We start from the raw sequence: 25,710 nt of genomic DNA, 5'->3' as shown, positions 1-25,710 counted from the left end.
TCCACGTGCTTGTGAGAAAGCATTAACACGCCTGTAGCTTTTGCATTGGTGAGAGAGATGTTAGGGATGCGGGGGTCGTCTCCATGGCAACCGCATGGTTACCTGGCAGGGTTCCTTCATTTAGCCAAGGTAAGACTGGATAACCTAGGTTACCCAGAGGCCACCACTACCCAGAACTCATCTTCAGCTTCTACCTAAACTACTTCCCAAGACAGATGCATGTTTCACAGAGACTCATTTATTCCTGTTCAGTGTCCAGGTAGGAAGACGCTGGTGCTGCTGGAATGTTCCAGATGTATGTACATGGGCGCTGAGTGGTCACTTTATTTTAATGATGCTGCTGTTTCTTTTATGGACAAACACGGCTCCCTGTCTCCAAGCTGCATTGTGTGTATAATGTACACTAACATTGTTTGATACAATTTCTAAAATGCTTTTGTCAGGAATGAGCATGGTGCTGCTAATTATATCATGAATGAAGAACCACTTACTGGGGATTTTTTTCATCCATCAATCCATCCATCCATCCATCCATCCATGTTCTAGCCGATTATCCTGGTCAGGCTTGCAGGCTTGTCTGTTATTGTGTTATTATTAAATATCAGAGTGAATACATTTACACTGGCATTCATTTTTGGATTTCTGAATGCCAGGTGATAAATTCTGGAGACCCAAGCTCAGTATCTGGTTCTGCTGTTCAGTTCTGATGTCTGTCTGTGAGATCAATAGCCCCCCCCCCTCCCACGTGACTACCTTTCTCCCCTCACGACCCGGGAGCGTGACGATCTCACGGCCGCCGTAGCGATATATCGGCATCCCGCCATGTTGAGGGTGGGTTCCTTCAGTGATAGCCCACATCCTCCCCCCCGCCCCCCGCCCCCATGGCTGATTATGACGCCCCTCTGAGGTCTGGCCAGAGGTGTGCCCACGTACGGGCCCCACTGAGTTCTAGAAACCGCTGTATGAGGGACACGTAGGGCCTGTCCGGCTTTTCCGATGCTGATACAGGTGCCCTTGATGCACCCAGAGAGGGGCCTCATTTGGCGGCCCCATCACGCATCAGGGCCCCCGCCGCACAGCTGCGCTTCTATGAAAGGGGCCTCTTTCGGGTTCCCAATTAGAGCCGCCACCTCTTTGGGTGCTGGGGGGACCTCCGGTTTGAGTGGCCGGCTTTAGAACTCGCCTGTCGGCAATGGATTAAAGGCACACCATGGTCACACAGGTGCCCCCCCCCCCCCCCCCCCCGGGGTATGACGAATCTTTGGGAGAAAAATTACGATTGGAGCTTCTTCATAGTTTGAAAAAATTTGAAAACTGGGAAAGGGGACGGCAACGTGGGGGCCTGGTCAACCCCCCCCCCCATCAAGGCCCTCTTCTGGCACGAGGACAACTGCTTCAGTTGCCCCCCCAAGACAGTGGCCATGTAGTTAGCAATGCATTTTCAGACACAGCTGAACTGGACTAAAACTGAGAAAGAATAAAAATTCTACCACAGTCTTCACAAGTCCAGAAGTGTTCAGTTAGATTTCAGCCACTCGGGGGGAGGAAGACGTGCCACACAAGTGTCCCCTCTTCACGACGTCATTCGGCACAAACGAGGGGACCACATACCTGCGAACGCCGGGCATCTGGAGCAGACAGATGGACGGGATGCTCCTATTATTGTCCTGGCCGCTCCCAGATGGGACATGAAATGCCTGGTGGTTCCCCAGTCTGCGTGATTCATCTGGGCGGCGGGTTCCGGTGAGGTGACACAGCGCTAATCACTCGGCTGGAAACACGTTCCGATCATGCAGAAACAAACGCCCGTTTGTGTGCGTTACCGGATCGGGTGAAACCTGCACCCTGTTTTGATGAGCAGATTGTCCAGCACAGCCGACCTGTGCTGTGTCCCTGTGCATAACACCCCCCCCCCCCCCCCCATACTCCGCCACAGCTGAGGTGCAGAGCGAGATCGAGCGCATCTTCGAGCTGGCCCGCACGCTGCAACTGGTGGCCCTGGACGCCGACACCATCAACCACCCGTCCCAACTATCCAAGACCTCTCTGGCCCCCATTATCGTCTACATCAAGATCTCCTCCCCCAAGGTGATGCCCAGACACCCTCACTCAGCTAGCGTTACCATGGTTACAGAACCCTGGGCCAAACCCTGGTTTAAAACCCAGGGCCGGTGTGTAACTCTGTGGGTTAAGACATTGCGCCTATAACCGGAATGTTGCCAGTTCAAATCCTGCAGCCGGTAGAGTGATTTTACCACTGGACCCCTGAACAAGGCCCTTAACCGCCAGTGGCTTTAGGGATTGGCTGAAAAGCGAAAAAGTGCCAGCTAAATAAATGTAAACGTTTAATCTAATGGGATCAAACAAAGTAAAGGGAAGCAGGTAAAGCAGCCATCAGTCCACAGTGAAAGGAAGCCCCACCCACTTTCAATTTCAAAGCTTTTTTTTTTTTAGATCTGCTGCACCACTCTGATGTGTGTCATAGTTCAGAGAGGCACAGCCGAGCTCTGAGTGTTGATGTAAATAACGCTTTTCTCTGTTCCTCTTTCTTAAATTGTCGAATAGCCCTACATGTTTTTTTTTATTATTGCTAGAGGACTGACATGCTTACTGTTTACTGACTCTGCGTCAGCTGCAGGCCTGTTGGGGTGGCGACCCCCCAGCGGAACTGCCTGATGCCATGATAAGTCTGTTCATTGGCTACTGGCTAACAGCACCCCACCTTCCCCCCACACACCCACCAGGTCCTCCAGAGGCTCATCAAGTCGCGGGGGAAGTCCCAGGCCAAACATCTGAATGTGCAGATGGTGGCAGCAGACAAGCTTGCCCAGTGCCCCCCGGTACGTGCCCACGCTGTCGGCCTGCACGGGGACACATCACATTATGGAAGATGGGAATATTTCCAAATTCCTTCTTAGTAGATGTAAAGTCTCAGCCTGTTGGCTCTGTTATGATATCACTAGATATTCTTCCAAGCCAGATAACACAAATAGTCATTATACTGCCTAAATAACACTATGTGAGTGCAGTAATTACAGAAATTTAGAAAATTTTACTATTCAGGTTTAGAATTTCCCGTGATATCAATTGTCACCTTGTCACTGCAGGTTTTTTGTAACCATTGTGCCAACTTCTTGCCAAAACAGAGCATAATTCAGGAGCTGGTTCACTGCATATGCTCACTGCAGGTTTTCTGTAGCCATTGTGCCAAGTTCAGGCCAAAACAGAGCATAATTTAGGAGCTGGTTCACTGCATATGCTCACTGCAGGTTTTCTGTAGCCATTGTGCCAAGTTCAGGCCAAAACAGAGCATAATTTAGGAGCTGGTTCACTGCATATGCTCACTGCAGGAGCTGTTTGACATCATCCTGGACGAGAACCAGTTGGAAGATGCTTGCGAGCACCTGGCCGAATACCTGGAGGCCTATTGGAAAGCCACGCACCCCCCCAGCAGTAACCCCCCCAACCCACTGCTGAACCGCACCATGGCCACTGCTGCCCTGGCTGCCTCGCCCGAACCCGTCTCAAATCTGCAGGTACAGGTGCTCACCTCGCTGCGCCGCAACCTAGACCTGTTCTCGGGCCTGGCCTCCGACGACGACAGGGAGGAAGAGCACGCCCTCTAGAGACTCGGAGGCCCGGCGGGGTCACCGATGGAAGTACCCCATCTCCCACCCCCTGAGGGCGAATTTCAGCTTGGTGTTGTGGTGGGGGGGGGGGGGTGAAAGGTGCAAAATCCAAACAAACACAAACACACACACACAAACGGAGGAGGTGACAGCACACACACACACACACACACACACACGTCACACCAGAAGACTGAACATTAACAATATCAGTCTCTTCCTGACATCCTTCACACAAATGTACAAAAAAGTTTATCTCAAGCCCTCATCTTGCAAAAAAAAGGACTACCAAACTGTCAGCCTTGCCTCTCAGGAAAGCAGAACCACGCAAGAACCGGCGCAAACCAAAAAGGCACGGCCACCCCCCCCCACGCTATCGGAACACAACATATTTATTTCCCAGGATGACAGTTTATATACATCGGAGGGCGTCGATTTTCCCAGGGCTATTAGAACCCGCACCCAGCCCCATCTTACTCATCCGCCCGGCATTGGCGTCCCCCGCCCCAATGGCTTCTCTTCTCCGTTGCGCCAAGGCACCGGGTCCCGCCGGGAATGAGTCATCTCAGCCCCCTGGCGGAGGGGCACGGCATGCGACGGCTGCTTCTCATCCTAATTACTGGGTGTGGGGGGTGGGGGGGCAGCCTGACTCCAGGGGTAGGTGTGACTAACACAGACGTCCTGCTTGATTTCATCCGCGTGACAGAATTGAACAGGAAAAGGTGGATGGTCTATTTCATCGCCCGTAGGAGCTAACAGTCAAACAGGGGCCGTCTGAGGCGTGCCTATCCTGCCACAGCCATTCCTGTAAAGCGTCCCACAGCTCCCCTGGAACAGCTACCAGTTCAATTACTGTCGATTACCATCCTGCCTCTCTCCGTCCGATGACGTCGTGGCATTTACCGATGGCAGGAAATCGGTTATCTGTAAATGTAAATACGTCGGCGTGCTATAGATAGCTCAGTATTCTCACTCTTTAGGAGACTGAAATGCGTGTGCGTAGCGCAATAACCCTTGATTTAAATAAAGTTCACCAAATCAAAAGGTTCAGACCTACCTCAAAAAATATGATGACCCGAATCATCATTTGTTTACAAATATTTACAGGTATTTATGCATTTATTTAGCTTTATCATGGAAATTTGCTTTTGCCGTGGCAACATGACGAGTTGCATTCATTTAGACACATTCTGGTAGCTGAATCCCGGAGACTGCCTGAATCCCGGAGACTGCCTGAATCCCGGAGACTGCCTGAATCCCGGAGACTGCCTGAATCCCGGAGACTGCCTGTTTGCGGTGTGCATGCTCGGCTGCGTGGCCGCATGTCTCCAGCTTGCCGCTAACGCGCCCCACGGGCAAGACCGCGGAGGCGTCATGCGGCGCGACCTCCGGCGGCCTGATGTTTACGTGGTCACCATGGCGACGCCAGCTCTGTTACGTGGCGATTTGCGTCAGTAGAAGCGTAGAGTGGGACTGGGGTTTCTCCCCTTTTTCAGCTCATATGACTAGGAGGTCACATTCAGCATTTTTTAACGTTTGAAAATCCATGGTTGCCACACCTTCATCATTATCATGCCCCCTGCCTCTGCCTCCTCCTCCTCTTCCTCTCACTCACCCCCTCCCACCACTGTCACCCCTGACAGGTGACGTACGTTAGCCCTTCTAACAGTTTGACGAGTCGTTGTGGCCTGCCCGCCGGCCTGCCGCATCACTAACCGTTTCCTGCCTTTGCCTTGGTGTGTCGTCTCGCCTCTGCATGGCTGGCGCGGGGGCATGCTGCAGGGGCCGTATCTGGTGCACGGAGAAGTGAAGCATGACGGGCCTCTGTCGGAGCGCGCCGGGCTCCACGACTACCAGGGCGGCACGGCGGGGAGGCCACATGCCCCGGAGCAGGCCTACCTCCGCAGCAGCTCCTCGCGGGCCCAGCTGCGGGCCGCCGGAAGCCGGGGCCTCTCCCGGCAGGACACCTTCGACTCAGAGACACAGGGCAGCAGGGACTCGGCCTACACGGAGGCCGGCGACTCCTGCATGGACATCGAGACGGACCCCTACGAGGAGACGGAGCCCTACTGCGGGGCAGGTGGCCGTCCGCGCCCGGGCCTACGCCACAGCCTCCAGGCCTCCCTGGAGGACGAGGGTGCCGAGCCGGACCAAGAGAACCTAAACCGCCCGGCCCACCACGAGCAACATGCCCGAGGCAAGCCCAGGGAGCGATACTGCCAGGATCCGGGAGATGCCGGCAACACCCTGGGCCGCAACAAGAATCAGGAGGACTGGGGGCGGGACGTCTACATTCGCTAGACCTACTATTGGATGGGAGGCTGACTGACAGACAGGAAGTACGGCCAATGGTGTAGCCGGTTAGTCCTGGCAATCCGAGTAAACAGTGGCTTCGAAATAGGCTAGTTTTACAATCCTAAAATAAGTTATTTCTTATTTTTTAATTATTTATTTAAACAATTGGCAGGCATTGCAAGATAATGATTTATTGGTTACTACTGCATGATACCCATTTTATCCCAGAGTGTCAGATTCCTTTAAAAACAAGTGTAGTGATGCATTTATTTTATATATAGCTTTTAAAACCCAGGTTTACAGCACAGGAAGTGGTATACATACACCAGAGAAGAAATATACGTTATGGACGTAAATTGAAAATGAAAAAAAAACAAAAACATTTTAAACGTGGAAAGTTAGCAAGAAACGGGAGTGAGAACAAAACCTTGAACTTGGACGACGTCTATAACGGAGTTTCACGTCTATAACGGAGCTGAGCAGAAGATTCTAGATCCAACAGGTTAGGACTACAATATTATAGCTGCTATGTTTTAAATTACTTTAAAAGTGTTAAAAATGTGGTCGCTGTTATGCAGAACAGGAGGAAATGGGTCAGGTCTGTCCTCTACCACGTTAACCAGGATTAACTATTCTGAGCTCTGTGTTTCAGGGTCTTTTTGACTCCAGCAGGCCACCATCCCATTTTTAATCAAGTCAGACTTTTCCCATTCTGTGAAGGGAAAGGTCCCAGTTGTTAAATTGATCTCATTTTTAGTCACAAAAAAGCTAGTTTGGAGTAAAGGAAAACAAAACTGATCCAAAGATTGTATCTAGTATGAACAGACCTGCTTTCTGGTGTTTGGTTGTCTTATTAGCTTCCGGCCGCAAGGGAGATGCTGATCTCCTGCTGCTTTGCCCCCCTCCTCATATTGCCCCCCTCCTCTAAGCTCCAGCTTGGCTATGATCATATTCATCACTTGCCATCGGACTCACTCACGCAGCGCTAAGAGACCCGAACTCACACACGCACTTCTCTGTGTGTCCTTAAGGTGAAAACCTGGCGCCGTAGAGCAATCCATATCGGCAGACTTTTTTTTTTTTTTTTTTGGTACATTTGTCGGCCCATTTGGACCTGTGGCGTGAGGCCTGTTGCGGGAAGCACAGTGAAGGGGCGGGAACACTCACACACATGTTCACGCACATGGACACGTGTTTGCCAACTTGGACAACTAGTCACGGAGTGTCACAGAGCTGGGCCCAGTGTCAAGCCCTCAATGCTACCCATCGGACAGTCATGTGACATTTGTGTGTTTACCTCAGTACCTGAGGTCTAAGCTGATGTCTAAGTCCCAGTGTCCACATCACGCCACTTTTCAGCTGCTCTGGACACTGTCACACTACGTCACCTCGATTACTTGGGTCACCACGGGTGTAAATCAACAGACTGACCTTCACAAGTGTCTAAACAGAAAGTTCCTGTATTTCTTCACTGGACTCCTATTCATAATCTTATTTCTTGAATAGTAAATATTGAGTTACTGTTGCAGTGGTTGAAAGGGAAAATATGTGGCTATATAGCAACATTCATTTCTCTTTTCTGACCCGTTTTTAATTTGTGGTTAAGTAATTATTTTAGCTATTATTTCAACAGAAAACAAAAGAAATTGCTGAACAGATTATAATGTTAGGAGCATCAAAATTAACAATAAAAAATGAACTTGTAACAAGGGAGAAAGTGTGTCGATACACTGCAGACCAGAGACTTTCCCGGCCCTTTAAAATATTTATAGGCCTATGTAAAAAAAAAAGAATGAATCACAGTGGGAAAAGTAAGGAAGTTGTTTTCACATTGTTCCACCTGGAGGACTGGAAGGAGCATCTGTAAATACCAAGGACTGCCACTGAACCGTGTACCAACACGTGAACTGTAGACAGCCAGCACTGCAGTCTAACGAGTTTGCCTGCAGGAGCAAGACAGTAACAGAGACAAAATACATAAAAGAGCTCTCGTTTCCTCAAGGATCTCAGCAGACTGACTCATAGGTGGAGGTGTGGTGAGAGTGAACGGTGAATATTCTTATCTAGGTCTCTGAAAAGGTTCAAATGGCTTCCTGTGGACACTTTGCCCCGTCATCTGCAGCAGAAGTAAAACAAAAAAAACATATAGTGACACCTTTTAAAAAAATAAAATAAACCAGCATGTGCCGCTTGTTTACGTAGATTTATCAGAACCACCTGTAAAAAAAAAAAAAAAAAAAAAAAAAAAAAAAACAGGCGTGTCCCTGAGAATGTACCTTAATGTTCTCGCCAACATCACATAAGGCTAACGTAACATTACACATAGGAAATTAATGCGTAGACAACATCCTGAAGCCTTAATCATAAAACTCTGAATGTCTGCCGGACCTTAACTGCCTTCAGTAATCAAGTGCTTTGAGAGGCATGCAGACTTCAGAAGCCAAAGCCTTAGATAAACCCTTTTTGGCCCTGACACAAACAAGTGTATTTAACCATACGTATCTCTTGGATGTTAGTGGGGAAAATATAATTTACCTCTGATGAGGTCCAATGTGATCTAAGGCATTGAGATGATGCTCCCTGGCCATTGTATCCCAAACAATGAAATTACAAAGTATTTAAATATACCATAATGGTACAAGTACTCAACATTACTCAGTAATACCTTTAGTCTCTTAGCAACAGGTCAGGTTTCCAAGCTCTGTAGGACAATAAGGGTGATAAGTATTGTTGCCTCTGTCAAAAGAGAGTACTGAGAAGGATTGCCTATCGCTCAACCACGGTGATGTCAACTCAATGAAGGATCGTGAAGATTGTCTTCACGAGAGCATGTCCAAGGCAAATCCTTCTGCGGAACACAGCGAAGGACCAGCCCTGGCCTAACTCTAGATTTGAGCGGCAGCCGTTCTAACCGAAGACAGAAGGACGCACACGACCCATACTGGAAGCGGCCATCAGACTCTGCTCTACCTGAAACCTTTCCTGAGCTGTAGAGTCTCCATTGGTCCATGACGTCGCTGCTCACCAGATCGACATAATCATCATTTCCTGATTGAGATCTAATCCAATAGACAGGATGTACCTAAAAAAAACGAGAGAAAAAAACGCGTTCTAACCAAGCGGGCCTTTGTGGTTTTGTTACGTCTTACTGTTTTATGTATGGATAAAAAGACATAGCTTCTCTTAAGGCTAGTACTGTACACAGTTGAAATAAGTGCCTGTTCAGTGATGATTTACTGTCAGTGGTTCTGGTCGTCATGTTTACTGCGCTTAAATCAGACAGAGTAATGCTGATGGAAATACCCTGTACTTTTAGGTGTCACTGGTCTGGAATCCGTCTCGATTAGGTCCTTTTACAGATCAGGTTAGCGTTGGTCTCTCAGCCGATGGAATAAAAGACTGATATCTTTTGTGATGGAAATATTAAATACAATCAATATCTTCTTAAAGTGACCCACACGCTTGTCATTTGTGGTTTGTTCAACAACAAAAAAACTACACTGCAAAATCAGAATTCTGAAAGCACAATGTATATGACACTTTACATTTCACATTTGTGTGTCATTTACTCTCTTTACTCTTTACTTAAATGCATAATTTATGACAAAATCAATAAAGTATTAATTCAGCTTTATCCAGCCTTTGACAGCAAATTTCCTTTTTGCAGTGTCCTCCAACTTAAGAACTAACTGCACAACAATGCCCGTTTATAAGGACCTTGCAGAAATGGCTATAGCCTGACAGTGTAACCCACTGTCCTCGTTTCAGACAGAACGTAGCAATTCACTGCTCATTCTGACACAGGCCTTAGTGAGTAAATTGTTTTTTGCTTAGAAATGTATGAAGATCTTTCATGAAAATGCAACTGTTAATGCAGTCATCACACAAAACGATTTACCATTTATATTTTTGGAAGGATATAGGGCGTGGTCTTTTAGTCTAATATTCCTTTAAAGGAATCACTTGTTTCAGTGCACTAAGATATTTAGAATATATATGAATATACTCTGTCACTCTTACAATCATACTTGCATTAACTAACACTAAAAACTGTACAATTATCTTTGCTTCCAAAATGATATTACTATAGAACAGCTTTAGGGCCAGCAGAGAAAAAAATAATTTAAGATTATAAAATCAAAATAAACTTTGGCAAATAATACAGCATAATTGTCAGAATGTTTTGACCACACTTCATAATATTAGTGTTACACTTCATAAGACAATGCAGTACCACACAGTTATTTGAAGTAAGCTATGCCAGACAAAAAGATTAATTGTTTTCACATTCTATAATCACTTTCAGTTTCTATTATTTCGGCGATAAATGTTTGGGGATTCCCTTTCTCAACAGTCTGTCTCACCAAGTTCTCCATTTTGCTCTGTGCTGGAGCTCACAGCGGTAGTCTGCATATTTCTGGTTCACAACACCCAGGAACCAGGGAGACCACAATGTAATCTGGCCCCACTTTCAAGGCACCTCCTGCGGCAGAGGAGCTCAATCTTTCGCAGCGAGGTTTCTTGAGGTTTTTATACACGTGTCAGAATCAAACCCCATGTTGTCATCCTCCACAGGAAGTGCAATGCAAGCACTTTTTCTTCAGTTGCACCAACAGCCCTTCACTGACTGGCTTTTTAAAAGCTTATTATGACTTAAATGATTCACATTGTCTTGATATTTTTACAGCCTTCTTAGCTTCTTTCTGGAGTTTCATGTCAGTGTTATTTTCCAACGTCATTCTTGGGCAGGAACCTCAATTCAGTTATTTTTAACCCTGATCCACCTATCACGGCAACACCATTTTAAAATGATTCAAAGACACAAATGTAATAACACTTAATTCAGTATCTGAACAGCCATCCATGGCACATTCCCTAACACCACTTAACTCCACCCCTTTTACATTTGAGAATACAGCAGTGTCCAAGCTGCCACTCAAACAAGGCGAATGGAAATTTATCAATGAACCACTACTCTGGTCCCAGTCCACAGCTTACGCACACTGATTTCAGCACTCAACCAATAACCCAAACTCCACTCTAACCAACTACGAACCTTCCACACAGAAGTGAACTCTGCAGCACCTTTTATATTCCCAAACATGCCATGACACTAAAGCCTTGCGATTCGATCAGACTCTACAATACCACCTCAGACTGACGAAGAACACGGTGACCCGAGTTTAATAAAAAGTCAGGAAACACAATAGAAGTTTTTTATCTGACTTAAACCAGCCTTCGGAACTGCTTCATATGCTTCTATCATACAATCATAAAAGTTCTGAACTATGTGCACTGGGATATTGGACCATTTGAGAAAACCAGCTTTTTGAGGGATTTATGTGCACTCCAGAAAGCCCCTATCCATAAATGTTATCCTGCCCCAAGGATTCAATGATTTGTATATCTGGTAACAGAGGAGACCAACAAAGGCATTTGACATAATAATAATAATAATAATAATAATAATAATAATAATAATAATAATAATAATAATAATAATAATTGATACTTTATTGATCCCCATAGAGAAATTCTTGTCACACCTACCCCAACTTGCTCTCTGTAGGTGTAAGCAAGCTGGCTGCAAAGGGATTCATCATGGTGTTTATGAGATCACTAATAAATTGTCTGGGAAAATGGGATCATCACGAAGAGTGTTGGCACCATGAGGTTGCACCTGGTCCTGAAATATGTCCTCATAATTCTTGGACATCATACTACTATGCAAGAAAGCATAATGACTCCCACACAACAGCTCCCCAAGCCATCATACATTGTTGGTTGAGACTCACAATATTGTTTGTGCTGAGACTGGGTCACCAAGTTGCTCGTACAGTTTTATGGTCATTTTTGAGATCATTCTTTTGTGGGGGTTTACATCTATCGAGTGTCCATCTATCCTGTCAGTACTCCTATTCCTCTTTGCTGATGCAGTTTGTCCATGTTTACCACTTGCTGTCATGATCTTTGAGACCATTTTCCTTGACACTTGCAGTAAGAATGTTTTGGTTACTGATGCATCTGCAATTCGAGCACCAATAGTTGTCTCATGTTGCTTTGGAAAGTCACATATCAGAATGTGGATTGTCAGGCATCTTTTACAGCTGACTCATATGAATATGAGTTTCCCTGGTGGCAGCATTTGTAATTATGATTTTATTACTTCAGAGTTAAATTCCTTTTGATGGAGTATTTCTGTGTTCTCCCCTTCCCCTCCCCCAACTGCAGTATTGTTAGATAACGTCTCCCTGGCAAGTAAAACGGATGAGAACTGCGATCAAATCCGTACACCCACGGCACGTATGTGTCTTAATTTAATGCAGTTAAGGCTGATATTAAAATCTAATAAAATAACAGGTGTATTTAATGTATTGATAACACTTCACGTGAGGGGACACAAATACTTCGTAGTAACAGTTACTACTGAAGTATAAATCGTGAACAAATCATAAACAAATATAGTCGCGACTTGAAAGATCCCGTAAAAGTTCTGTACTTTCCTCTCCTAACGTTAAAAAACGGAGTACACTATCAGAGAAAATGAAATCTCTACTGAGGAACAGAAACCCAAACCAGCCCTGAAAGCACACCACGAAAATCACCACTCTTTCCATATATGGCGTATAATTTCCGGTTTTTTAAACCGAACGTTCCATTCCGAGCCGGCGCTTGGCCAATCGACGCGGCGCTCCCCGTTCCACGCGCTCTCTGCCATGCTTACGTCATGTTATTGTTGAAGCGGTAGAAACCGTGTCGGCCTGAGGTGGGAATTTTGGCACGCGGACGCTCGCCGTGACGTGGACGAACAAGTTTGTGAGATATCTGGCTTTATACTCCTGTGACAGATCGCGGCTCATACGTGACGATATATACCTGGTGATATACTACTGTTTTATGTGCTTGGCGGTGTGGTGCTGCTGTCGTCTGTAAATGAGACAGTTGCTTGATTAGACTTGCCGTCATCCAAGTACTTTTGCCAGACCCCAGTGTAGCTATACCTTTTGATGTCAGAACAGATAATTAAAAAGAAATAACACTTCCTGCACTGAGCTATCGGTTTCTTATTTTTGCTGCGGTTGGATATGGGACTCCTCTTCGCCAAATTAATGGCCATTTTCGGTGACCGAGGTAAGAATATTTTTGCTACAATAACTAGGTACGGTGACAGTGTATAAGCTGAAATCTACTTTCCCTTGAATTGTTATTTGGGGAGTATTTTGACTCTGAAAGCCAACAGCTAGAATGGTAGCGTTAGTTTTAGCATTAGCATCACGGAGTTTTAGCTCTAAAGCAGTACATCTGGATACAAGCAGATCCTTCGTGGATGTTTATAACCGCCTGTGCAGACACGAATCAGTTACTGTTTCTTCTTTACTAAGGAACAATGCGATAAAATACAAATGAAGCAAGTGGGAGTTTTCACTATTATTTTCACTTACCCACGAATTAGTATTTGGTGATCAGTGATCGTGTGTGGCTGAGGTCTATCAGGGGGAAATTATCATTTGAACGTTACGTAAAATGTTCACTGTTATTTCTTAAAGGAATCGTTCACTTTGTCAATCTCTTGCTTGGTGCGACGATTTAGATATTGGTTTGTATTTACGTTGTCATGGTTGCATAGGTTCCCCATTTTCGGAGAGTTGCGACTTGGTCGCAAGCAGGTTCGTAGCAAAATAAAGCTGTTGTAGTCTCATAATAAACCTTGTAAGACTCACTAGCAGTAGTAGCACAATGTGGAAAATCACTTGGGGAATGGAGAGCTGTTGCCATGGTTGTGTAATTTGCCCTAAATCCTCAGTGCTAGAGTAAGATGTGTGCAGTGTTATCTAGAGGAGATGAAGTAAAGCTGATATTAAAAACACCAACGTGTGTCCCTAAATGTTCTTCTGTCTCCGCTTACACAGAGCACAAGGTAATCATTGTTGGACTGGACAATGCAGGAAAAACCACAATCCTCTATCAATTGTAAGTACCACAGGAAAGGACAGCAACATTGTCACTTTCACAGTTTCTTTGCTTTGAATGCTTCATAGCATAATTTCAGTAGTATATAAAAAGAGCATCAACGTGTCTGCATTTCACAGTTTCTGCACAAAAGAAGACTGAAAGGAATTTTGCAACAGGAAAGACAATATTCACTTTGCACAGTTGTGTCAGTTTTAGGTGACATGGTTGTGACCAGAATTGTTTTTGTTTTGCACCCCATACAAATGTGAGCTCCGCCACTAACCCCCTTTGTCTGTCTTCCTCAGTCTAACCAAAGAGGCCGTACATACTTCCCCCACCATTGGCAGTAATGTGGAGGAGATCGCTGTCCGGAAGACCCGCTTCCTAGTGTGGGACATCGGTGGCCAGGAGAGCCTGAGGACCAGCTGGAGTTCCTACTACTGCAATACAGAGGTACTACTAACCTGGGATGCGTTTCCCAAACACTCCCGTTGGCAGCTTACATGGTTGGATCCACTCAGTTTCATGGTTCCAACTATGTAACGTAGTTAGCAATTATGCTTTCGGTAAATGCAGCCCTGTTCATTTCATGTTGGCCTCAATCATTGCATAAGTGTGGGACATGTTTATAATGTACTGTATCATTTCTTTATACTCACATGATTATGGAATGTTTTGTGTTTATTCGGCAACAGCAATGAGCATTTTTTTCATTTCTTTTTATCTGCAGAGTTCTCTATCTCATAGTTATGTGACAATGCCAGCCTTTTCAGTCTCAACACTATTAGTTTTGACACACTTTTTATAAATGCTATTTTAACCTGAACACCCAATGCCCGTAAAATTAAAACACACACACACACACAACAAAACACTGCAAACTTCAGACAGTCATGTCTGGATTTCTTGTTAAATTCCTTACCACTGAGAAGGCCTCGTTGATGGTATCCAATAAGGAATTTATATCACAAATGTGACTACTTTAAATTCTTTAACTTTAATACAATATTTAAAAAGATATATATTCTTCTAACCTCTCATCTCCTTTGTTTGTATTTTCTTCAGATTGTGATCCTAGTTGTGGATAGCACTGACCGAGAGCGCATCACGTTAAATAAAGAGGAACTGCATCGTATGCTAGCTCATGAGGTAACCACCAGAGGGCACTGTAGTGCAGAGGGCATAAATGGTCAGAAAATACCATCCATTCTATATACTTGTTTTGCTTTTCTTGGTGCCACACCCATTTCACTGAATTGGCTACTCATTCAGCCTCTCATTAGCTGAATCAGACATGCATCTGTGAAATGTATTCTTCTTCTAAATATCTGCGTTGTCTGTAAACCTTCAGGACCTCCAGAACGCTGCTGTGCTGATCCTGGCTAACAAGCAGGACATGAAGAACTCGATGACTGCGGCTGAGATTTCCCAGTGCCTGACCCTCAGCTCCATCACAGGTCACTCCTGGCACATCCAGGCATGCTGTGCCCTCACCGGTGAAGGGTGAGTGACACCTCACTGTGGGCGGGTGGTTTTCTCTGCCAGCTACTAGACGTCTGAGTGTCTTATCTCATAGTCATTATATAAACAGTTGCCCTGTTCTTATATCTGTATTTCTTGTTTTTTCTATCAGTCTACCTGCCAGCCTGGACTGGATGCGTTCCCGTGTCTTGGCCAGCTAAGATCCTTCCGCCAGCTGCCATGGTAACGCACAACCCTTACCGGGACTACTTTTTATAGACCTCTTCAGTACTCGGGCAAGGCCTTCAACACTGTGGAGGAGATCTGCCAGGGAACAGTGGGACAAAGGACCTCTTAAGACAGGCTACACCAAACCTTTATGTTTGACTATCTTGTGCCTGCCTCTGGACAAATGTGCAAGGACAATCTGACAAGAAGACTTCAGGATTCCCTGCTATGGAACTGTGTATGTGTGTGTATGCATATGTACGTTTTCAGAACATATGACTACAAAGACTTTACTGAGCGTCGTTTTCCTGGAGCCACACATGGCCAGACTGCAATTAAGAGGCCATGACCTCAGCCAAGAAGCGCCCATTTTCACACGGTAGGGCAGTTTCAGTGAGGGGATGATCCTGCGACCAGAAGGATTTTGGCCGCAGGAGAAACCAGGCCATTCCGCTCACCAGAAGCCTAGTGTTAAACACTTACTTGAAATGTCTATGAAAGACATATTGAAGGTCATTTGATATTGCGAGTGTTACGGCATGCTGCAAGAATGTTCAAATCAGTATTTTTAAAACGCTAATGTATTTTTTTAAGAAAAATAATAATAAATGTCTACGTTAAAGTGGTTTGTGGGTCTCGAGCAAGCAAAACATATGGTTGCCTTCAGGCTAATCTGCCTGCTTCTGCATTCCGAGGAGGAGTGCCGGCTAACAGGAAAGTTTGCCTTTCATTGAAACTGGGCCGTAACGGAAGCAACTAACATGCTGACGTGTTTGTGTGCGGAGTTGATGTTCAGCTGCCGAGTGAAATTACAGCTACTTTTTAGAGCCTTTTAAGCTACAACTTCTCACAACAATACATGTATAACTGCCTTAGTCTAGTAGTCCTAGATCTTCTATTTTTACTAGAGGAACTGAAAAACCTGAATACACTTAGAGGGATAATTTTCTACCCTATTTATACCCTAAGGTCTAGTTCAGTATTTTTCCATGGGCAGCTCTTTACAGGCACCTTAAAAACGGCCAGTGTAATTTTATACATTGTTACGGTTTATTTGTTAAAAGCGAATATGTGGTTGCCGTTCATTAATTGTGTTCTCTTAAATATGCCTCTTAAAAGTAACATCAACCTGCTAATGAACCAGAGTCCTCTCTATCCATTATTTTGATTAACATTTATTTATAGGGTCTGATTTTTTTTTTTCCCTTACAAGTTGTGCTTTTTGAAATATGCCCTTTTTTGTTACTGTAATAAATCACTTGTGCCACCAGAAGGGATCACCGTCAAAGACAGCAGATACTGGGACACAAAGCACTCTTAATTCTGCTGAACTGGATTTCATTCAAAGGGAAATAATGCCTACACACTGTACAGATTTAATAGATGCCTTATACGCCCATCCTTTGACCAGGACGAGAAAAATCTTTGAAGCGTGAAGATGTACAAGGTGTGGTCGAGGGCTTATTTCAAGGAAATACTACGGTAAATTTAAATTATTGTGCTTGTACCTTTCTACTACCTTTCAAATTCTAACATCACAAGGTCGGGACCTTGTACGTATGCAAACACTTCCTCTGTCAGGAATAATCCCAGAGCTGGGAACGGGTAAAAGGGGGACTTTTACAGCACTCGTCAGCCAGTGGAGATGAAATTCACGTGGTCCTCAAGATAAGTTTCCCCCCCCCCCCCAAAAAAAGGGGCCTTCTCATATGTACGAAAAGAAACCCCAAAGGAGCTGATTTAATCTTTTGTATTTATGCATTGTCTTCATTTCTTGCACAGCCCATTTAGATGAGAATGCACTGGGGGGGGACAGTGGCCGATGACAGAACTCTTTTGTAGTTTAAGCAAGGGAAGACACTTGAACAAAAGTCTGTGGGCAATCACTGTCAGGGGACTGTAAAGAGACACCCCCCATTTGTGAAAGTTGGTTCCTACCACTGAGCAAACAGCCCCAGGACATTGGTGTTGAACTGCTGGAGTGTCACCCATTCAGACAAAGTAGGTGATAAAACATAGCGAAAATTTTTATTCATATTTACCCAGAAGTGGCATAAACTGAACAAGAGGTGAACATGAGTGCTGACGTGTATCTTTATCTGCAAGTAATTTCCTCATTGTAAACTGAGGAAGTGGTGGGACAGTGACGTCACCTGTGCCACATAATAAATGAGCACATCCTTCATAATTCAAAATGTCTCCCGGTATTGTGCGGTATAGTTCAGTTTTTATTGGCAGTCTCGCTACAGTAAAAACTAAAGGCAAAAACAAACCATCGTTTAACTAATGCAGTTTTTGTGTTTATAAAGGGCTTATAAATGGCGGAAACTGAAACACATGCAAATTTCTTTCGATTAACGTTACTCACATACTCATACTATTTAAGTTACAACATAACTAGCTACGACATATGACAAATATTAAGGAAGGGAACTATTACGGTGAAAATGAAAATGCTTTATGTAAATATATAAAGAACTTATACTACTTCATTTTGTCAGCATCCATTTTTTAAAATATCTGTTCATATTTGTGTGTTTAGATATACCAAGCAGATAAAGTCAGTTTTTATAGCTCGCCAGGGATACTTAGCTCTAATTGCGTCTGCTGTACCGGCGCCCGATCGCCATGACGCCCCATGCAGCCCCGAGACCTGCGCGGTTTCCCTTGTCACCTTAGGCCACATCAAAACGTCCGTCCGCCTCCCTCAATCAGCCGCCATGCCATTAGTATAAGTATGTAAAGTCATATTCGTAGCGATCGTGTAATTTCGTCGTGAAATACCACGTGATGGTCCTTTTGAGCCGACCTTTTTTTACCGCAAAGGTGGGGTTAGGAAATACAAAGTGTTTCCAGATGATTGTTTAGGGTGCTAAGGTAAGCTTTACCGTTTTGTACTGAAACAACAGCTGGAAAGGCATTTCTACTACAGATAAAGGGACGCATATAAATGCACTAAAAGCATTTTTTGCTTTCAATAAATTTTAAACTCAGGACGTCATGGACAAAAGTCAAGATCCTTAATTGCTTCACCGGTCTCCGTTCCCCGCGTCCGACACGTTTAGGTTGCAGTGAAATCCACGACCTATCAAAGTAAAGGACGGTAAGCGTTACAGGCTGATTGTAATTTAGCGCATTGAGTATCGAGCCCCATACCTAATTATACCATTGTTAGATAAGAGCCCACTTAGCCTATGAATGGAACATGAGATGGGAAACAATGCACCACTGAATTCCGCCAGGGAGAAATGGCTCCCATTACATGTCGTCTACGGTAATCGTATAGCACCTTCGCACCCACAACAAGAAAAGTCCGCCGCCCCCCAAAAAATAAATAACACAAAACTGAATGGCAGGCAAACAGGCACTACCACTAATTGGATAATTACCATCCTAGACACCAAAGGTTTTCTAAAATGCAGACATGACGAAGTCTTCCAGTAGGTAACATTTTACTTATTTTTAAATAAGGCACCTTTTTCGCCAGTGTTTGAAGATACTCTTTACTGCCTCCTGCTGATTAGGAGTTACCATACCAGGCACATGACTAAGAAAAACATTCAGTTTGAACTTGTTCTGTTCCTGATTAATCTAGCAAGTTGTTGAGCGAGTGCCCGTTATATCAGTGAATGAAACTTTAAGTCATAAGTAAAATAATGGAATGAATCACCATTGTGCTGTTTTCAAAGTCACATCCTGTTAGCTTACTTTCAAATCAGATCGCAGAGGATTACATTGTGTATAATTGCTTGGGGAATACTGCCTCACAATGTACATTTAGCAGCGTGATCACTGATTTATTTTTGCTAACCCCGTTAGACCTAAACTTACATTTTATATAGGCTGGCATATTTTCATATAAAATGTCGAGGCAGTTTATATATGAAATGCTCTTGAGTAAAGTTCAGCTTTGCTTTTGGAGCTGGGTGGATTTCAGTTTTGGATTGCCGGCCCGTATCCAGGATTGTCATACGCACAGACAGGCAAATGGTTCAGGCAAGGGGCAGCTGACACAAACCAAATACACTCTGTGGAATTTCTACTGCAATAGGACTGTAATATCGCAAGATTTTCTCAAAACCAATTTGATTCACAATTTATTCTTGTAGACCAGGGATGGGAGGGATGGGGGGGGGGGGGGTTGGGTTCACAATGATTTATAAAATGGCTTATGAAATGTTAGGGGGATCGATTTCTCGGACTGAATTTAATTGCATTTGCGTTTGGACACGTTCAAAAACATATTGGTTCAAAGCATGACATCATTTTATTTTTCAATACTAGATGGACCCATAAAATAGAGGATGACCCTGTAAAACACTAGATGTAAAATCATATCAAACAAGGTTAGTTGGGGCCCTTTTTTAGTGGGGGGCCCCTGGGCATCAGTTTTGGTAACCCATAGGTTATACTCATAGGTTGCCGGACCCTCCACGAAATTTATTTCTGGCTACGGGCCTGCTGGCAATGAAGAAATGTATGATATCATCGCCTGGTGGATGTGAAGTAGTTGTTCTGGCAGTGGTTTGTGTCTCCCCACAGCATTACAGCCCCCCAAAGGGGGCAGTCTGACACGTGGGTACAGGGCCACCACTGCCGTCGTCTGAGGCCAATCAACAAAGCAATAAAGGGCGTCTCCCAAGCCTTTGACCAACCCTTCACACATGGTCTGTTTGAGGCACGATCTGCGCATTTTAGAGCTCTTTTCATGTTAATGTTGGCTGGAGCTTCACATGCATCATCTTTTCAGGAGGAAATACTGCAGACCCCCCCCCCATCCCCCATCTCTTTCTTAAGATGTGTGTTAAAAGTTGGATAGTGTGAATTGGGACTTTTGCCATCTTGCTTCCTCTGCCGGCCCCTGGATGGTGGGCTCCCCCTTTGAGTCTGGAACCCCCCAAGGTTTCTTCCTACTAGGGAGTTTTATCTCGCCCCTGTCACCTCTAGCTTGTGCACTAGGGGCATTGGGGGCTGGGATAATGTAAACTGCTTTGAGACAATGTAAGGTTGTGAAAATGCGCTATACAAATAAAACTGAATTGAAACATGTAATTGAATTGATGCCGCTCATCCGTTAGCACCTCGTTTACGTCCGATCAGACGATTTTACAGACAGATAATTTTTTTATAGACCTATTCAGAGTCCCCACAGGAAGTCTTGTTCCATTCATGTTTTAATTCCTGGGAAATTCCCTGGTGTCCTTTGAATGAGAAGGTATCTGGATGAATGATTACAATAAACTTCTGTGCTTAGAAGCTTTGAATGTTGACTTGTGGGTCTTAGATGGCTATGCATATAAAGACAGACCATAATAAAAATCCCCATTACAGCTCATTTAAGTCTCAGGACAAGAGAATGTGTTTTGTATTTTACTTCCCCTGCAAGTAAGAGTTACTCCTAGATAGCATATTTATTATTATTCATTCATTCATTCATTCATTCATCTATCAGACTCCTTAACTCCAACACTTAAAAGTATACAAACATTTACTGGTATTATGTGCAGTTATTGATACTACGTCACTTTCCCAATCTGGAGCACTGGAGTCTGGCGCTTGCACCACCCACCCCCACTATACATATACAGACATTCACACCCCCACTATACATATACAGACATTGCCTTACCTACTTATGTGTGTTGAACTCCTAGGCATTAGTGCAGAATGTAATGCTGTCTTAGGAATGACTGGTACAATTGGGGTCCAGTGTGTGGCTCAGTGAGCAAAGCCTCCAGCATCAGCATATCTGTGGGTCCTTTAGAACGGCCCTTAACCCCCAGCTCCCTGGGTGCTGCTATGGGTGGCTGCCCTTCACAGCTAGCTTACTCTCACCTATAGAGAGCATGTTGTTTGGGGGGATACAAAGAGAATTTCCTGCCTGGGGAGATTATTATAGTATCTTTTATTATTATTTTACAGCTTCAAGCTGCTTAGACATACATCAACCAATCTTCCTTCCTGCTTAACCAGTATTGCAAAGAAGCTGGAGTATATATCTCAGGAGGGTGGGGGGTATCTGGACTGTTACGGCTGACTATCTGGGCTAATTGTTTTCCTGCAGTTTTAACTTCTGCTGCAAGAAAAAAAATCTTGCCCAATATATAGGTAGAACACATTTTATAGTGAATGCGTGATATTATTAATGTAATAAATGATTATTTCAGCCTCAGTGAAGGACATTGGGGGTATAGCTCAGTGGTAGAGCATTTGACTGCAGATCAAGAGGTCCCCGGTTCAAATCCGGGTGCCCCCTTAATTTTCTTTAAATTTTTTCATTCAAATTAATGAACACCGCAACTCAAGATAAGGTGACTTGCAAGGTCTCAGATATGCTCTTCATCCTCAATTAAAGCATGCTGAGTTAATTCAGCGAGTTCCATTCCACTGTTGAGTTATTTACAGAATGTCAAAGAATTACACAATCGGACTGAATTAATCGCAGCTGGACCAGAAGGTTAACAACGAAAGCCATGTGCATGGTTCTTCACAATGAGCCTCAGGTACTGACAGTGCATGGCCTCCAACTGCAGCTGATAGAGATTAAAATGGTTTTTGAAGACTAGCAGCTCTGGGTGCGGTGCAGCTATTCTGACCGTGGGATAAAATTAATATTTACCCATGGTGTTTGGCTGGAAGGGGAGGGAGATGGGCTTCTGTGAAGGGAGTCTGGAACTAATCAGAAGGGGAAATGAATGCGTGTGAGTGTCAGTGTGTGTGAGTGCAGCGGTGGGTTATGTACACGTATATATTATTATATTGTGGGGACCAAATGTTATTTGGAAATGGTGTGGGGACCATTTGCTCGGTCCCCACAAGGGCAAACTCAATTGCAATTGCAATCAAAAAACTAAAAATGCCAAAAGTCTTGTATTTTTTTTTTTGGTTACGAATGGTTAAAGTTACCATCTTAGGCATCAAAGATTTTCTGCAACGCAGATGTGATCAAGTACTCTAGCAGTTTATATTTTACTTTTTTGTAAACAAGGCACCTTTTTTTGTCAGGGTTTTAGGGAATTCTGTACTGCCCCCTACTGATTAGGAGTTACCATACCAGGCTGTGAAGGGGTTGAGGTTGTCATAGTTGGGATTAGGGTTATGCCCATAGAAATGAAAGGACGGTCCCCACAAAGATAGGAATACAAACGTGTGTGTGTGTGTTTGTGTGTATGTGTGTATGTGTCACACCTCTTAACATGCCTGGGAATCAGGTGTATCACCCACTATGACATTAAACGAGAGAAACTGGTGAAGATCTAACTAAAGTGCCTCACTCTGAGTTAAAGTGCCAAGAGTTAAACCTCTGGTTAACTCAGTCCCATCATGGTCTCTTCACCTATAACGGTAATGACCCACCATTAAAACCAGTATATCGTCATCGGTTTCAGACGAGGCTTAATGGGAGAAAGCTGCACGTCCTTCTGTTTGGCCTGCCTCCCTCACCGGGTCAGCATCCCGAGCTGCTGAGCCCAATCTGATATTTTAGCGGTGGCTCTGAATGTGTAGCTGAGTGCAGTCTCCGCTTCTCCATACAGCAGCCTCTACCACCCAATGGTAATTTGCAACCAGGAATGAAAACTACATATGCAATTTTACTCCCCTAGATGTAGATGGAGTTCAGGAAAAGATGGATTGGATTGTCTTTAAAAATACACACACACACACACACACAAACAAACAAACAAAAAACACTGCTGCAGGCATGAGAGGCGGTGATAAAAGCAAGCCAATGTATAGATTCCAGTCAGGCTGGAGAAGAAAATGTGGCTTATTATTGATCATTGCTAAATCCGTAACAGAGCGAGCTTTGCCAACCTGAGGGCTTGTATGCAGGGCCAAAGACAGAAACTGCTTTAATGTGTAAACATCTACAGAGAGGCTATGACCTGACCACAGGAAGCAAGGCAGTCTAAACTATTCCATTGCTGGCTTCTAACCCTATAGAGTGCACAAAAGAGGTCTTTGTATCCCCAGCAGAGAAGCAAATGATTTTAAGTGATAATAATATCTGGCACCTTTTTGCTTCCTACGCTGTTGGCGCACTTTCTGTTTTTTTGACCCTTTTTTCATGTCACCATTCCATGTTTTGGTCGTTCTGCGTCAGTGGTCTTCAGCCTTTCTTACGATGAGAGTTATTTATATAAAGAAAATAATCTGGGAAACCAAGTTTGTATTTCGCCACCTGGGGGGAGGAGGGGGGGTCCCCTCTGTAGTTTTTGCTTACAGGGGAAGGGAGGCCAGCAGGGGTGGAGGTGGAGGGGCGAACAATCCTGGGCCCCGCACTCAAGGGCCCCCCCTGCTGAACACATTTATCAAATGTCCACTACAAACCATTTACGTAACTATTTTGGTTCAAATATTATACTCTATAATAGTGGTGGCATGGTAGCACCGTGGCCTCACACCTCTGGGGGCAGGGTTCGAGTCTCCACCATGGCCCCATGTGTGTGGAGTTTGCCTGTTCTCCCTGTGTCATTGTGGGGTTTCCTCTGGGTACTCTGGTTTCCCCCCACAGTCCAACATCACGCTGAGGCTGGAGTCACCATATTGTGTGCATGTGTGAGTGAGCCCTGCTTGGCTGGCGCCCCATCCTGGGTGTGTGAGTGAGCCCTGCGATTGGCTGGCGCCCCATCCTGGGTGTGTGAGTGAGCCCTGTGATTGGCTGGCGCCCCATCCTTGCTTGTTCCCTGCCTCGCACCCATAGCCTGTGCGATATGCTCCAGGACCCCTGCAACCATGAATAGGACAAGAAGTTACAGAAAATGTATAGATATTATAATCTATAAAAATATTGCCCCCAGTCAGCAAATTTTACCAACTCACCATGATCGATACATTTTTCCACTGGCACCTCGTACTTTGATTAGCGTATTATTGACATTCCATATTTTTTAATTCCCTCTCTTCTATTTTGGGTCCAAAAATAGCTCAAATGGTCCAATTAGGGGCCCCCCTACTCATGTCAGCCTGGGGCCCCCAGAGAAGTTGGCCCTCCCCTGAGGGCCGAGAGGATACTGCAATTGACTCCAATTGTCTTGAACCCATGAATTGCGATCGACCAGTTAGTGACCACTGTTGGGCGTAAGTATAGATGACTGGGTTCCGCTATTTATTGGCATCACTTAGCTGCGCTAATATTCTTGACTGAGGAGGCATCTTGTACATTGTATACACCTTCCTCTGCCCATGAATCTGTCTCCAATCTCCTTTCCTTTTGTGTTTTGGGTGTTTTCTGTGGTTGCCAAAAAGGAGGACAAAAACAGGACAAGCCATCTTTTTCAGACTTTTCATTCTGCTATTTGTTTAACGTTTGTTTTACTAGGAAGATCCCACTGGGAGAGCAAGAAAGGCTGATAGCACTTAAGGCAGAAATGTTGGCTTCTTTTTATTTAATTGTTACTTGTGCATCTGTTTCACATTTCTGTACATACACAAAACATTTAAAAAATGCTTTTTGCAAGATGTTAGAAGTTTGATTATTTTTAAAGTATGCAAGAAATTCTCAAGTTGTGCCATGATTTCGATCTCTGAAGTTGACACACCTGCTTCAGAAACCTGAAGCCTTTTTTATTTTGATAGAACAGATAAGTTCAGAATTTATGCTTTAGAATGGAAAACAGGATAGTAATCTTACTGGCTGGCTTTGAGGTTCTTCCAAGACAGTGATGCATGATGCAAGATCTAACTTTTGGGACCATGAGAAGATGACAGTTCTGGTAGAGATGACGACATACAGACGTCTACTGCTTTTGAAAGATGGAGGACATGAAAGAAATAACGTATCTGAGGAAAGTTTCGGCAGAATATCCTTACAAAGAAAAATCAGGACATTATTCAAAGAAGCCAAACTAAGTTGGTAACACAAACTACAAGGATGGAAAATGGTCTGACATTTCCTTTGTCATCCACTAGATTAACTGAAACTGAACTCTCAATCTTTTCACATTATGGTGTCTTATGCTGTTTTTTTATGGAGTGTACTGAGAGGCACTTAAATGCACTACCAAACAAATCTGAAATGTACTGCAGACAGTTTTTACTGTAATTATGTATACTAGCAGGTCATTGCTTTGAAATGCAAGAGCTGCTTGGATTTGGGCTGGTGACCATCTCACCAACAGTCAAGAACCACTAAGCTATAGGT

At 44.4% G+C, this 25,710-nt stretch overlaps 2 protein-coding genes and 1 non-coding gene across 6 annotated transcripts in view; all 3 read left to right on the top strand.

The window, feature by feature from the left end:
* LOC111855959 (calcium channel, voltage-dependent, beta 1 subunit) overlaps positions 1-9,377 on the top strand; it is a 35,614-nt gene extending 26,237 nt beyond the window's left edge. For all 4 annotated transcript variants that reach the window (XM_023835504.2, XM_023835500.2, XM_072704564.1 and 1 more), the window contains 4 exons: positions 1,937-2,088; positions 2,745-2,840; positions 3,351-3,536; positions 5,412-9,377. In XM_023835504.2, coding sequence (XP_023691272.1) covers positions 1,937-2,088; positions 2,745-2,840; positions 3,351-3,536; positions 5,412-5,930 — 953 coding nt within the window. In that variant the 3' untranslated portion in view covers positions 5,931-9,377. The remainder of the gene's footprint in view (positions 1-1,936; positions 2,089-2,744; positions 2,841-3,350; positions 3,537-5,411) is intronic.
* A 3,244-nt stretch (positions 9,378-12,621) lies between these two features.
* On the top strand, positions 12,622-16,188 carry arl5c (ADP-ribosylation factor-like 5C). The gene is made up of 6 exons (XM_023835424.2): positions 12,622-13,055; positions 13,835-13,895; positions 14,183-14,330; positions 14,943-15,026; positions 15,229-15,380; positions 15,511-16,188. The coding sequence occupies exons 1-6, from the start codon at positions 13,010-13,012 to the stop codon at positions 15,557-15,559; spliced, it is 540 nt and encodes a 179-aa protein (XP_023691192.1). The 5' UTR covers positions 12,622-13,009; the 3' UTR covers positions 15,560-16,188.
* A 5,562-nt stretch (positions 16,189-21,750) lies between these two features.
* On the top strand, positions 21,751-21,822 carry trnac-gca (transfer RNA cysteine (anticodon GCA)). Its single transcript has one exon. It is a non-coding gene; the product is annotated as a tRNA-Cys (tRNA).
* The last annotated feature ends 3,888 nt before the right edge of the window (positions 21,823-25,710 follow it).

Source organism: Paramormyrops kingsleyae, chromosome 22 (assembly GCF_048594095.1).
Source record: "Paramormyrops kingsleyae isolate MSU_618 chromosome 22, PKINGS_0.4, whole genome shotgun sequence".
In the NCBI taxonomy this organism is placed as follows: domain Eukaryota; kingdom Metazoa; phylum Chordata; class Actinopteri; order Osteoglossiformes; family Mormyridae; genus Paramormyrops; species Paramormyrops kingsleyae.
This window is presented reverse-complemented; position numbering and strand designations above follow the sequence as displayed.

Bases quoted from the DNA above. Each gene is read 5' to 3' on its own strand.
- arl5c (XM_023835424.2), top strand. From the start codon at position 13,010: ATGGGACTCCTCTTCGCCAAATTAATGGCCATTTTCGGTGACCGAG. The intron at 14,331-14,942 runs GTACTACTAACC...TATTTTCTTCAG, and splicing joins CCTACTACTGCAATACAGAG to ATTGTGATCCTAGTTGTGGA. The intron at 15,381-15,510 runs GTGAGTGACACC...TTTTTCTATCAG, and splicing joins TGTGCCCTCACCGGTGAAGG to TCTACCTGCCAGCCTGGACT.